At 39.5% G+C, this 12834-nt stretch overlaps 1 protein-coding gene across 6 annotated transcripts in view; it reads right to left on the reverse strand.

Annotated features, from left to right (window-relative positions):
• Positions 1–5044: 5044 nt before the first annotated feature.
• The window catches only part of LOC110537819 (glutamate receptor 1), a 98447-nt gene continuing 90657 nt past the window's right edge, over positions 5045–12834 (reverse strand). For 2 of the 6 annotated variants that reach the window (XR_016485138.1, XR_016485137.1), the window contains 4 exons: positions 10958–11072; positions 10312–10426; positions 8761–8895; positions 5045–7127 (listed from right to left, as the gene is read on the reverse strand). Coding sequence is in view for 4 of the 6 variants with exons in the window: in XM_036937848.2 (XP_036793743.1) it covers positions 6963–7127; positions 8761–8895; positions 10312–10426 (415 nt within the window). In the remaining 2 variants the exon portion in view is untranslated. The remainder of the gene's footprint in view (positions 7128–8760; positions 8896–10311; positions 10427–10957; positions 11073–12834) is intronic. The other 4 variants (XM_036937848.2, XM_090192824.1, XM_036937847.2 and 1 more) reach the window with 2 other exon arrangements.

Here is a 12834-nt window from a genome sequence, read left to right on the forward strand (position 1 = left end):
TGAGGACTGAATTTTCGGATTTTTTTTGGTAGCCAAATGTGATGTATAAAACGGAGCTATTTCTAATACACAAAGAATCTTTTTGGAAAAACTGAGCATCTGCTATCTAACTGAGAGTATCCTCATTGAAAACATCAGAAGTTCTTCAAAGGTAAATTATTTTATTTGAAGGCTTTTATGTTTTTGTTGAAATGTTGCGTGCTGGATGCTAACGCTAATGCTAACGCTAAATGCTAACGCTAAATGCTAACGCTAAATGCTAACGCTAAATGCTAACGCTAGCTAGCTACTTTTACACAAATGATTGTTTTCCTATGGTTGAGAAGCATATTTTGAAAATCTGAGATGACAGTGTTCTTTACAAAAGGCTAAGCTTGAGAGATGGCATATTTATTTCATTTCATTTGCGATTTTCATGAATAGTTAACGTTGTGTTATGCTAATGAGCTTGAGTCTGTATTCACGATCCCATATCCGGGATGGGGAGATCAGAAAGGTTAACAAGTCCAATACCTCAAATGAAAGACAAACACCTTGTTCATCTACCCAGCGTATCAGATTTTTAAAATGTTTTACGGCGAAAACACAGCATATATTTATGTTAGACCACCACCAAAACAAAGAAAAAACATAGCCATTTTGTCCAGCAAAATATAAATTGACAAAAGCAGGATTTAAAAAAAAATCATTCACTAACCTCTTGAAAATCTTCATCAGATGACATGTTACAGAGTACATTTGTTTTGTTCGATAATATGCATTTAATATCCATAAATCTCGGTTTACATTGACGCCATGTTCAGAAAATTCTCCAAAATGTCCGGAGGAATTATAGAAAGCTACGCCAGATAACAGAAATACTCATCATAAACTTTGACTAAAGATACATGTTCTACATATAATTAAAAATATACACTGTTTCTTAATGCAACTGCTGTGTCACATTTTTTTTTAACGTTACGGAAAAAGCCTAACATTGCATTCATGTTCATCTGGGGCTGATTGGAACAGCCGAAGCACTCGAACGCAAATGCACCTCACGCACATGGAAATCTTTTGCGACACTTACTACTTTCCTTCCCATTAGGTCAAAGTTCACAGCAAATGCTCCATTACACTTTCTACTGAATGAGGACATCTAGTGGAAGACATAGGAAGTGTTTCCAGATCCATAACTTGTTGGGAAGGGAGGGGGCGATGACGTCAAAGTTGCCCCAACTTTCAGGATTTCAAAACTAGTTTGGAAGATTGCCTGCCCTGTGAGTTCTGTTATACTCACAGACATCATTCAAATGGTTTTAGAAACTTCAGAGTGTTTTCTATCCAATATTATTAATAATATGCATATATTGGCAATTTAGGACAGATTTTGATGCAGTTCACTATGGGCACGCAATTCATCCAAAGGGGAAATACTGCCCCCTATCTCTAACAGGTTCTTCCTGACTGATGTATTGAGATGTTGCTTCACTATATTCATGTAATTGTCCTTCCTCATGATGCCATATATTTTGTGAAGTGCACCAGTCCCTCCTGCAGCAAAGCACCCCCACAACATGCTGCCACCCCCGTGATTCACGGTTGGGATGGTGTTCTTCAGCTTGCAAGCATCCCCCTTTTTCCTCCAAACATAACAATGGTCATTATGGGCATGCAGTTCAATTTTGTTTCATCAGACCAGAGGACACTTCTCCAAAAAGTACGATCTTTGTCCCACGGGCATTTGCAAACGTTAGTCTGGCTTTTTTATGGCGGTTTGGACCAATGACTTCTTCCTTGCTGAGCGGCCTTTCAGGTTATGTCGATGCACTGTGGATGCATAAACTTTTGTACCTGTTTCCTCCAGCATCTTCACAGCATCTTTGCTGTTGTTCTGGAATTGATTTGCACTTCTCACTCCTTCCTGAGCAGTATGACGGTTGCATGGTCCCATGGTGTTTATACTTGTGTACTATCGTTTGTACAGATGAACGTGGTACCTTCAGGCATTTGGAAATTGCTCCCAAGGATGAACCGGACTTGTGGAGGTCTAATATTTTTTTTCTGAGGTCTTGGCTGATTTCTTTTGATTTTCCCATGATGTCAAGCAAATAGGCACTGAGTTTGAAGGTAGGCTTTGAAATACATCCACAAGTACACCTCCAATTGACTCAAATGTTGGCAATTAGCAGTCAGACGTCATGACATCATTTTCTGTAATTTTCCAAGCTGTTTAAAGGCACAGTCAACTTAGTTTACCTGTATGTAAACTTCTGACCCACTGGAATTGTGATAGTGAATAATAAGTGAAATAATCTGTCTGTAAGCAGTTGTTGGAAAATATTACTTGTGCCATGCACACTGTAGATGTCCTAACTGACTTGCCAAATCTATAGTTTGTTAATGAGTGTTTGAGTGGTTGAAAAACAAGTTTTAAAAACTCCAACCTAAGTGTATGTAAACTTCCGACTTCAACTGTATGTGGTTAAACAGCTCCATATCCCTACAATGTGTATTGAGGTGACTTGTGTCACAAATAGGCCACTGCTGTACATCATGTAGGAAATAAACATCCTGTTTTCCAATCTGAGGCTATTCTGACATGTTGTCTGACATTTTAGACCAAGTGTGTAGATGATGTCCAATTTCATGCAAATTAGTTCAGTGGTTGATTCCATAGCCATTGATACAGGTGCTTCTTCACACAGGCAGGTAGACTTGAATCTGGGTGAATCTGCAGTACTGATTTCTACATAGATTTTTAAAAATTTAACTAGGCAAGTCAGTTAAGAACAAACTCTTATTTACATTGACGGCCTACCCCGGCCAAACCTGAACGACGCTAGGCAAATTGTACACCGCCTATGGGACTCCCAATCACGGTTGGATGTGATACAGCCTGGATTCAATCCAGGGACTGTTGTGATGCCTCTTACACTGAGGTGCAGTGCCTTAGACCGCTGCGCCACTCAGGAGCCCACTTGGGATGCTGGAGTGCCTTATCAGTTTACAGCTGCTGGAACACTCTTCCATTTCTATATTTCGCTCTCAGACATTGTGATAAAGTTATTTTAGAATCCATTTCATCCTGTAGTGCTGCAATGCTGTGCAGATGATGTGTCTGTTATCTGTGTGCAGAGATATAGTAGGCTCACTGAATTAGATATTCATCTGAATAACGTTTTTTACAGTGTGGGGTAGATCTACTAAACCATTCTTGTACCGTAGGCATGTGCAGATACTGTACGAATTGTACTGGTACTGTATGTAGGCCTATGGAACATTGACATGCAGGAAACTGCAATATATAAAACATTAGAGGTTGCATTTGATCAGGTTAGATACTGGATCAATGTTGATGATTCACTTACGAACCGACTAGTGGAGCAACATCATCAGACTGTCTCTATATAGGGAACAAGCTAATAATACTAATAATACAATCTAAATCAGCAGAAAATTTAATTCAAATATTTAACAAGAACCAAGATCAGATTGAACTAGTGACTTAGCCCTGTGACACTACAAGACTTCCCCAGAAAGTTTTAATGAGGGAACAATATAACGTAATGACCCATTAACTCACAATTATGGGCTTCTCAACTAATTGCCAGCTCTTTTTTAGCGTGTGTCTCCCCTCCTGATGCCAGTGCAGTCATTAGTGTTGTGTTATGCTGTCTGGTGCCTCCAGTTCACAACAGAAAGAACAAAAGGTCCTGGACCAGGGATAATCCACTAGATTCAGCTTGAGCGGATCATTTGTAGATTGCAAATTCACAGCAAGAAGCCCAAACAAGACCCCTTTTTGCCCTCAGAACAGCCTCAATTCGTCAGGGCATGGAATCTTCAAGGTGTTGAAAGCGTTCCCCAGGGATGCTGGCTCATGTTGACTCCAATGCGTCCCACAGTTTTTGTCAAGTTCACTGGATGTCCTTTGGGTGGTGGACCATTCTTGATACACACAGGAAACTGTTGAGCGTAAAAAACCCAGCAGCGTTGCTGATGCGCCAGGCACCTACTACCATACCCTGTTCAAAGGCGCTTAAATATTTTGTCTTGCCAATTCACCCTCTGAATGGCACCCATACACAATCCATGTCTCAGTTGTCTCAAAGTTTAAAAATCCTTCTTTAACATGTCTCCCCTTTTCATCTACACTGACAAAGAGATTTAACAAGTGACATCAATAAGGGATCATAGCTTTCACCTGGATTCACCTGGTCAGTGTCATACTCAGTGTATATCTCTCTGTTATGTGTGGGGATACTTTGGAACAGATTTCCAAAATTATAATCACTTGGATATGCTGGTATTTTTACAGTCCATTATGTACAACAATAAAAAATAAATTATCAGTAGCCAGTTGAGGAACCCCGTCCTATAGGTGTGATGCATTGGACATTTTGTCTCTTTGAAGAGTAAAAAGTCTTTCACTCAGAGAAAATAACAGAAAGAAAGGAATAGAAAGGAACAGAGGGAAACAGACAGATAAAATCTAAAACACTGCCATTTGAGGCCCAGTAGGTTTCAGCTAGCCCTGAAATTGGATCAAGTCTGAACCTTTTTGTCTTTCTTTTAAAACCACAAAAAATGCCTCAGGATGTTTCCTGTGTTTGATATCGAGTGAAAATGGGCTGGGGTTTCTCCGACAGCGCCTTGCCTGGAAAGGTCAGCTCCGTGGGGGAAATTAAAGTGAGAACAAATGTGGCATTTATTATGATCAATACCCCACTTTGGGCCAACAGGAAGAGTCTCCCAGCACAGCAGGCCATGTGAAAAGAAGACCATTGAGACAATGATCTATGTACTCAACACCAAACACACATTCATGTACAGGTACTCACCTGTAGGAAAATCAGGGGAGGGTAAATAGGAGAAAAGGTTTTACTCCTACGTAGTAATGAGGTGGGATCCACTTGATACCTCCAGTTTCAGATACTTCATCAGGCCTTTTGTGAGGATTCTAAAAGGCACTCTTAAAACAATTACCCATCTTCAGTTCACTGATTTAATGACACTATAGACTATAGAGAGGAAAAGGAAAAGAGAATCCAGACAATCCCAGTCATGTGGTTACAAAAGTTATTTTATTGAGAGCACTGTTACTAAACTATGTTTTATTTCCCCACCTATTGAAATCCAAGTCACATCTTGGATCAGTCTTTTCTAAAAGCTATCTCTCTTGAGACAAATGTGAACACAAAGACATAAGGTAGCTGTTTCTTGCATTTTTAGAAGTAAATTAAACAAAGTAGTGGCAGACCAAAAATAGTATTTAAAGGACAACATACATTGAATCTCACTATAAATGCACAAAATGAATTGGACTGAAAATAGATTAAAACAAAACTGTCTGAACCAATAGTCAACTGAATGGAACACCATTTCAATATCATCAGGGTGTCTGCACATATAGTTCATATCATACAAATGTGGATGTTATTATTAGTTTTTAAACAAATTGATTAAGGTACAAAAACATTTTCAGTTATGTGACACTCCCTTTTATTGTGCTATGCCAAAGATGATGACAAATAGGGAGAAAATGTATAGAATACAATTACTCTCAAGTCATACAGTAACATATTAGGTGATGGATAGTAACAGATACGATGGATGGCTGCTCAGTGGACTATGAGATGCTTTCCCTTAACAGTAGAATACCATGTATAATATACAGCGTGTATTTTGAGTCCATTTTAAGAGTGTTCTTAAAAGGGAATGTTTATCACAAATCCATTCATGTACTGGTACTCACCTTAGATGTACTATGAATCAGCTGTGGGAAACTGTCTTCAATCATATGCCTTATTTTAATTTAGTAGGTTTAAAAGAATGAAACGTTAGTGGATTTGTAGAGTTAAATAAAAAGGCACACCTTAATTTGTGGGCTAATTCTGCCATCCTCTCACATCCCCTCATTTGCAGTTCTAAAGCCACTCTATTAATCATCTCATTAATGTCAAAGATGTTAAACCACTAGATGTTGTACTGCCATCTACTTACCAGCTAATTGGTAGTGGAACATTTCCATCTCTTTGTCAATGGCTTATACTTCAACCCTGAAGTATTAATGGCAAAATGCATCATGAAATAGCAGGTAGAAATTATAATCTCTTCTATCTGTACTCCGTTTAATCCTTTCACCTTAGTTTGAAATCTAGTTGGATTCTTGTCAAACGTCACTGCACTTAAAGGATATCACTGTGGTATCAAATGACAGGTAATAGATTGCCTACAGACTGGTGGTTTGAAACATTTATGAACAACAGAGAAAATGGTTGGGAAATATGTCATGTCTGCACAAAAACTTCACTCTAAATAGTCATTTCAAAATGTCACATTTTTCTCCATGTCAGGTGTTGAGCAAATTAGAGAGGACATCTGTATGAGGCATTCCATTTCAATGGAGTGACATTAACAGAATGACAAAACAAAATCATCCAGTCCTGTGATGTGTCCTTCCAGTGCAAACATACAACAATACTTTTATTCAGTATACTGTATGCATCTATAGATAGTGTACTAAGTGGATGTGAGCCAAATGTTTGGATTTGGAAATGCTTGGATCTTTGTGTCTCGAGGAACAAAACCACTGTTCAGTATAAGGCAGACGACATAGCTGTTCATGACTGTTATTGACATATCAAAGTAAACAGGACAAACTGAATTGGCATAGTGCAATAAAGTGTCACTATTCTTGGGTTGGGGGAAGAGCTTCTCTTTTTAGATACACCCCGAAATTATGCCCTCAATCAAAGTCCAAGACAGCCTCTTTATTGCAGCAGAAGAGATCCGGATAAATCTCTTTAGACAAGTCATTTTGTTCGTATTTTCTATCTTCAGGAGTCCAGCGTGAGCAGTCAGTGAATCCTCTTAGCAGTAGTTCAGTGGCGGTTGAGCGAAATGCCGCAGTGCAACACTTTCCCACCTTCTCTTTTTCCTTTCCTCATTTTTGTGGGGTTTGGGGAAAGGCTGCCCGATCACATGCCCGTGGTGCTCAGGCCCATGCCCGCCTGGCTCATGCAGGGGAGAGTCTGGGCAGCTTTGGGGAAGTCATGGGCGACCAGCCGTCCGTTCTCTCCCCCGCTCCCTGTCCTGGTCATTCTGCTCAGGGTGGAGCTCAGCATGGCCGCATCAATGATTTGCTGCATGGGAGAGTTTCATTACACTACTGTGTTACATAACAACAACACAGAGGAACACATGATAGTTACGCATGAACTCTACTGAACTCCACTAAGGTAATCTGTTGAACTATTGAACTCTACTGAGTTAATCTACTTGAACTCTACTGGGTTCATTTTCCTTTTCTGAGTTCAATCCTTCGGTTATGCGTAAAAACAATACAAAATTACTTGAAACAGCTACTAAGTCATCATTATCGATTCAGTGACTTTGTATAAAGCAGGGATTTGCAAACAGACAATCCTGACTTCTGTACTCTGAGTCACTCAGTTGCTTTTATTCCCTTGTAAACTCTTGTGAAAGATGAGAGCATGAACTCATTCTCTCTGCTTATTTCTCTTTGTTTATTTCACACAGTGGAGAGCCATGTGCAATAATTGTAGCATGCAAAATACGAGGCCGAACCCATAACAATAATGCAAGCAGAACCGCGCGGCGCTAGCTCCCAGCCTACTCTCTTTTGCATTAGTTTAACATAATGAAACCCTGTAGGCTTGAAACTGGAGCTAATGATCTAGATGTGGGCTGCTACATCCTCTGTGTATAAATGATTTAAATCCAGCACACTTCAATGGATTCCGAGGATTATGCTCTTCGGATGATGCAGACTAATTGGTATATTCGCAGCAGCGATTTGTGGCTGTGATACTTTAAACACAGCAGTTATGTGATTCTGCTGTCTACACGACATGACAAGGAAAAATTTTCAACAGAACGGCTGTTTATGCTGGAGAGTTGAACGTGTACTGTAAAGCAGGCATGTAATCATATATACATTCAAATATAATCCCGTCATTAAATCACTTCTGCTGCTCATATGCAACAACAACAAAAAAGTCCCTAGTTTCACGTCTTCTTAACTGATGTAATTGGATGATCGTTTTTTTATATATAAATACATTCAAACCCGAAACGTTGTTTGGGAAACCCTGCACTAGCTGTAAGTAGCTCTGGATAAGAGGCTCTGCTAAATGAATACAATGTTGTTGTTTTTTATTATACATTCTAATATTAAGCATTAAGTTCCTGAGGTTAATGAGAAGTGGCAAATGAAAGTTATATTCAAGTCTGAACTAACTCTCTGATAAGATGAAAAGATACCCACATCTTTGATCTAAATAGGAACTTCTACTCTAGCATGATCAAATGCATCTGCCAGTTTAAAATGTGATTGTTTTCAAGGGTCACCAGAGATGGAGATCACAAACATTAACACAGACGACGTCTCTATTTCCAGAAGATACAATACACCACAAGGGGAGACTGAGTACTGTACAACTAAGAAGTGGTGTGACATATTCTCCACCTACACACAAACTCTTCAGCACAATTACTCAAATCATAGTCATCTAGTAGCTGTAGGACTGCATAGAACCCTTCATTAAAGCAGCTCTTTGCCCCACAAAGTGCGTTAGTCTTCAGTCCTATAGTTGAGTGGGATGTACAGTATCTCTGTATGAGTCATAGGGGGCGGCATAAGTAGACAATAATGGGTGCCAAGGTAGAGTCATGAATATTGGCTCTTATTACATTACAGAGCCTTCGTCATTTCATAAAGGTTATGGCAAGCGCTGCCTGTAGTCCTGCACTTACCTTCATCCTCCTGGACTCAATCCTGGACTTGTAACAGAACTCGACCAAGGCCACGAGCATAGCCAGCCCCAGCCCACCAATCAAGATGTAGAACACCCCAGCCACATTGCTGAGGCTCAGAGCACTGGTCTTGTCCTACAGACACAGAGACACAGGGTGAGCTGCACCAAATCACGCCCAAGAGACACACCACAGCACATCATAATACACAAGTATAAAAGGTAGGATAAACATACAACTGCTCTCTAAGGCTACTACACTGTCATAGTGACCTTATACGGCGCATACCATTAAGCGTGCCTTCGTGATTAATCAACAGGTTATTGTTTATCACCTATAAAGGTGCTGGCATGTCTTTCTAATTTAAGTGACTCCTATCAACAACAAACTTGATACAGTATGTGTCTAAGACTGACGGAAACATGCAGAGTCATGCATATCTAACAAGCTTGGGGTGAACATATCCTCAGAAAGTAGCGAATTCATGTGCATTTATGGTATACTGTATATTTTACGTGACATAATTTCCACTCAGTCAAAATCACATATGCATTAAAAACCATGAATTCCATTCTACATCTCCTCGCTTATTTATTTATCCTTTACTTAAACCAGGAAGTCCCAGAATTATATGTAGTTGGTGTTGTGTATTCTAAATAGAGTGGAACCATGCAAGAGGAAAAAAGGTCAACATTGTTTTAGGTTTACTTCATAGGTAGGGGTACCTCTATAAAATATCATTACATTTTCAAATAAATGCACCAAATAAGGGAGGGCAATTGGTTCCGACAAACCATAGTAGTCATGACACCACAAGAGGGTTGTGCACATCCATGACATGCATGGTCTGGGTTTGGGTCTGGTGCCTTGGGTCTTATACAATAGCATGCACACTGTCTAAACAAAAGACAGAGACGAGGAACACAGCACTAGAGGGGCCGATTCTGGGAGAGAAGATCGAGATATGGAGTTGGTCTCGTATCAAGGGCTTTCTCTCCGCACCGTCATTTACACTTGTGTCTCTTCATTCGATTTTGAAAGTTAAGATCACAAATCAATCTAAATTAAATTCAGTCAGCAAACTGTGAATACTTTGTCCGTTGATGACTCAAGAATATCCCAGACATTGGGAAAGATGGTATTGGAGCTGACAGTAACTTTATGGTTTTTAGCCATGTTTTTCATATACAATACAACTTCTATTTGTTATCATCACAATTGGCTGCATCAGCATTAGCTACTCGGATTTTGGAGAAGAGAATCCAACACTAGGTATACGTTTTGGTTAGATGAAACAAGCATTTGCCAAGATCTAATTACGGGCCGTTGACTTATCCATCGGACGTGAGGACACAGCAATTAACACTAATCACTAAGGTGTCTGAGTTCCACAGCTGACATGAATCGCAGTTATAAGGACACCAGTTTGGGTAAATGGCAGATTGGAGACAAAGAGAAAAAGTGCTGAGTGCTAGGGAGGGGACGAGGGACCTTACAGAAGTGCTAATGCTCAATCTTGGTGTTAAGTATAGGACCAACACATGGACTGACCTTTCTTCCGGAGTCCTTGCTTCCACACTCTCCCTTATCGTACCACCATTTGTTCTTTAGTTTGTCTAAGACGGCTTGCTCATTGAGTTTCAACACCGCTAGGTTTACGGGGATTCTTCAACCAGGGAAATAACATAAATAACATTACCCATGTTATCTTATGTTATTCAGCACATAGTAAACATACACCCATTATTATGTATAGATATCTAGATAGATAAACAAAAAAAACACAATCACAACTTGAAACTGTCACTGCCAAAGTGATATGCATTAATACTCCATCTAGCTTTGTGTCCTTTCTCCCTACTGCAAGATGTGTATTACTATATCACTTTGGGTAACCGGCAAAATGTAAACACTCAGATATGCAAACCTGTCAATTATTGTTGCTCTATAAAGACAGTAGTTGAGAAAACATACTCAAAACTGTGTTCTTTCCGGGATTCCTAATAGAACTAATTTGAATGTAAAGGGCACATTTTTGAAGAATTTATAATACAGTATAGTTCTACGGTTACACAAACTAACGTCACCAAGGACGACGGGGGATTTGTGGTATTGCAGCCAGTGTGTTTTTCAAGGTACATTGCCGGTTACCCCCATCGTCGTGGTTACCCGCTAGGTTTCTCATACTGGGGCTGACCTTGGAATCACCTCCCCCGCTGCCGCATTCGCCCTTGTCGTACCACCATTTGTTTTTCAATTTGTCCAACAGGCCCTGCTCGTTCAGTTTTAACACTGCCAAGTTTACTGGGTTTCTTGAAACGATAATAGAATGATACTGGTCAGCATTTATGGAGATGTGATATGTGGTGTGTGGCAGAGGTAGTTCAGAAATAAGGTCTAAATACTAAAAAGTAGGAATTGTCATCAGAACAATGAGGAATGTATAAAAAAAAAGAGGTAACTAATAATGTGGCTGACACTGTACAATTAAGAAAAACATTTGTTTCTAGTATGTACAAATGATATAATATGGCTAAACCATGACAGATTTTACCAAGTCAGACAAGGATTGTAGGTAGGAGATCTATATACATGTCAGTGATGTCTTAGATTTTGGTGTGTGATTATATCGTTCTATGAACATTTCCTGAAATAAGTAGTTCCCTGGATAAGGAAAAGACGTAAATAGCCAACTTGCTGATTCACTTTGCAATATTCAGTTTCCGTCAGTCATCATTCATTCATTGTGTTATTGTTGTGGTCAAGGAGCACCCATCCAAAGCCTTCACCCTTTGCTATTGCAGATCCACTGTGGACAACCCTCTCATTACTAACATGGCAGAAGGTGCTGCTGAAAAGAAGACTAATGGAAACATATAGCAGCATGAACCTCAGCAAGCTAGAGTCTTTCTCAGTAAAACCCCTGAATTCTTTCTTATCCAGAGAGAATTGGAAAGAAAGAGGTCAGTCTGCCTTTTGGATGAGTTAAAGAAATCCACATCCTGTATTAGGATTAGTAGCATATATCTTTGAGAGCATCGGTTTTCTTGTGATGCAGCTGACAAAATAAAGGGATGTGAGTGACGTTGATGTGGGGAAAAACAGGAAGGAAGAACATTACGTTTTCAACAGGTAAGGCAAGATTAGGCAAGGGTGAGATGGAATGGTGGGCCACATCAGAAGCATAGCAGTGAATGACTCTTGGTCCAGTTGTGTTTCATGGATATTATGGAGAACTGATTACAGTTTACAACTTTATGATGGTGGATAAGGGTGTTGTCCGAATCTGACAGAGCAACATTGGTCGTATTTGGAACTCATGGTGAAGAGATTTTCCAAATGATCAAAAACAAAGCTCATATAGAATACTGTGCATCTGATGTGGCACAGTTGTTACAGTTCATACAGTAGTTATTTCAACAGCATTTTCTACTTCCAACATACACAGACAATCATTAAAGTGCAAATATAGTACACTGTGGCATGGTGATCATTGATTGGTTAGAGCTAGTTTTAGATGGTTCGTTCTCAAGAGCAAGATTTTTGCAACTTCAAGAATATAGAATAGGAAAACATCAATCCCATATACAGTACGTAACTCCAAATAAAGATCAATTCACATAATTGGCTCAGAACTTGATAGCGAATTTGAATTCCCAGCCACAGTGTGATACAAGACAGTTAATCTCAGAGCATGTATGAGGCAGTCCAGCCCAGTCTGCACCAGCCATCACATCAGTGAGTGTAACTATGAAAGCCTTTGTGAAACACCACTCTCTTCAGTCACATTGATAAAGATAGTATATGTGTATCAAACATATGTGATGCAGGTAATGTGGAATTGGTAGACTATAAACTAGGTAAATGACATGAGTGATCCATCAAAAAGGCTGCTAGGTGTGGTTGCCAAAGCCTATGGGCTTTGCAAATGGTTCATTAAGACATGTTAATATGAGGAAAATAAAATCGGATTGAACACAGATGCATGGAAAGTGGTGAAACTCATGACTTCCTAAATTTGACATAAATAAAACTGGGTTACAGTGCCTTTGCCTTGAAATAACTAGGCAAATA

Source organism: Oncorhynchus mykiss, chromosome 12 (genome assembly GCF_057628025.1).
Source record: "Oncorhynchus mykiss isolate SJ-2025 chromosome 12, ASM5762802v1, whole genome shotgun sequence".
In the NCBI taxonomy this organism is placed as follows: Eukaryota; Metazoa; Chordata; class Actinopteri; order Salmoniformes; family Salmonidae; genus Oncorhynchus; species Oncorhynchus mykiss.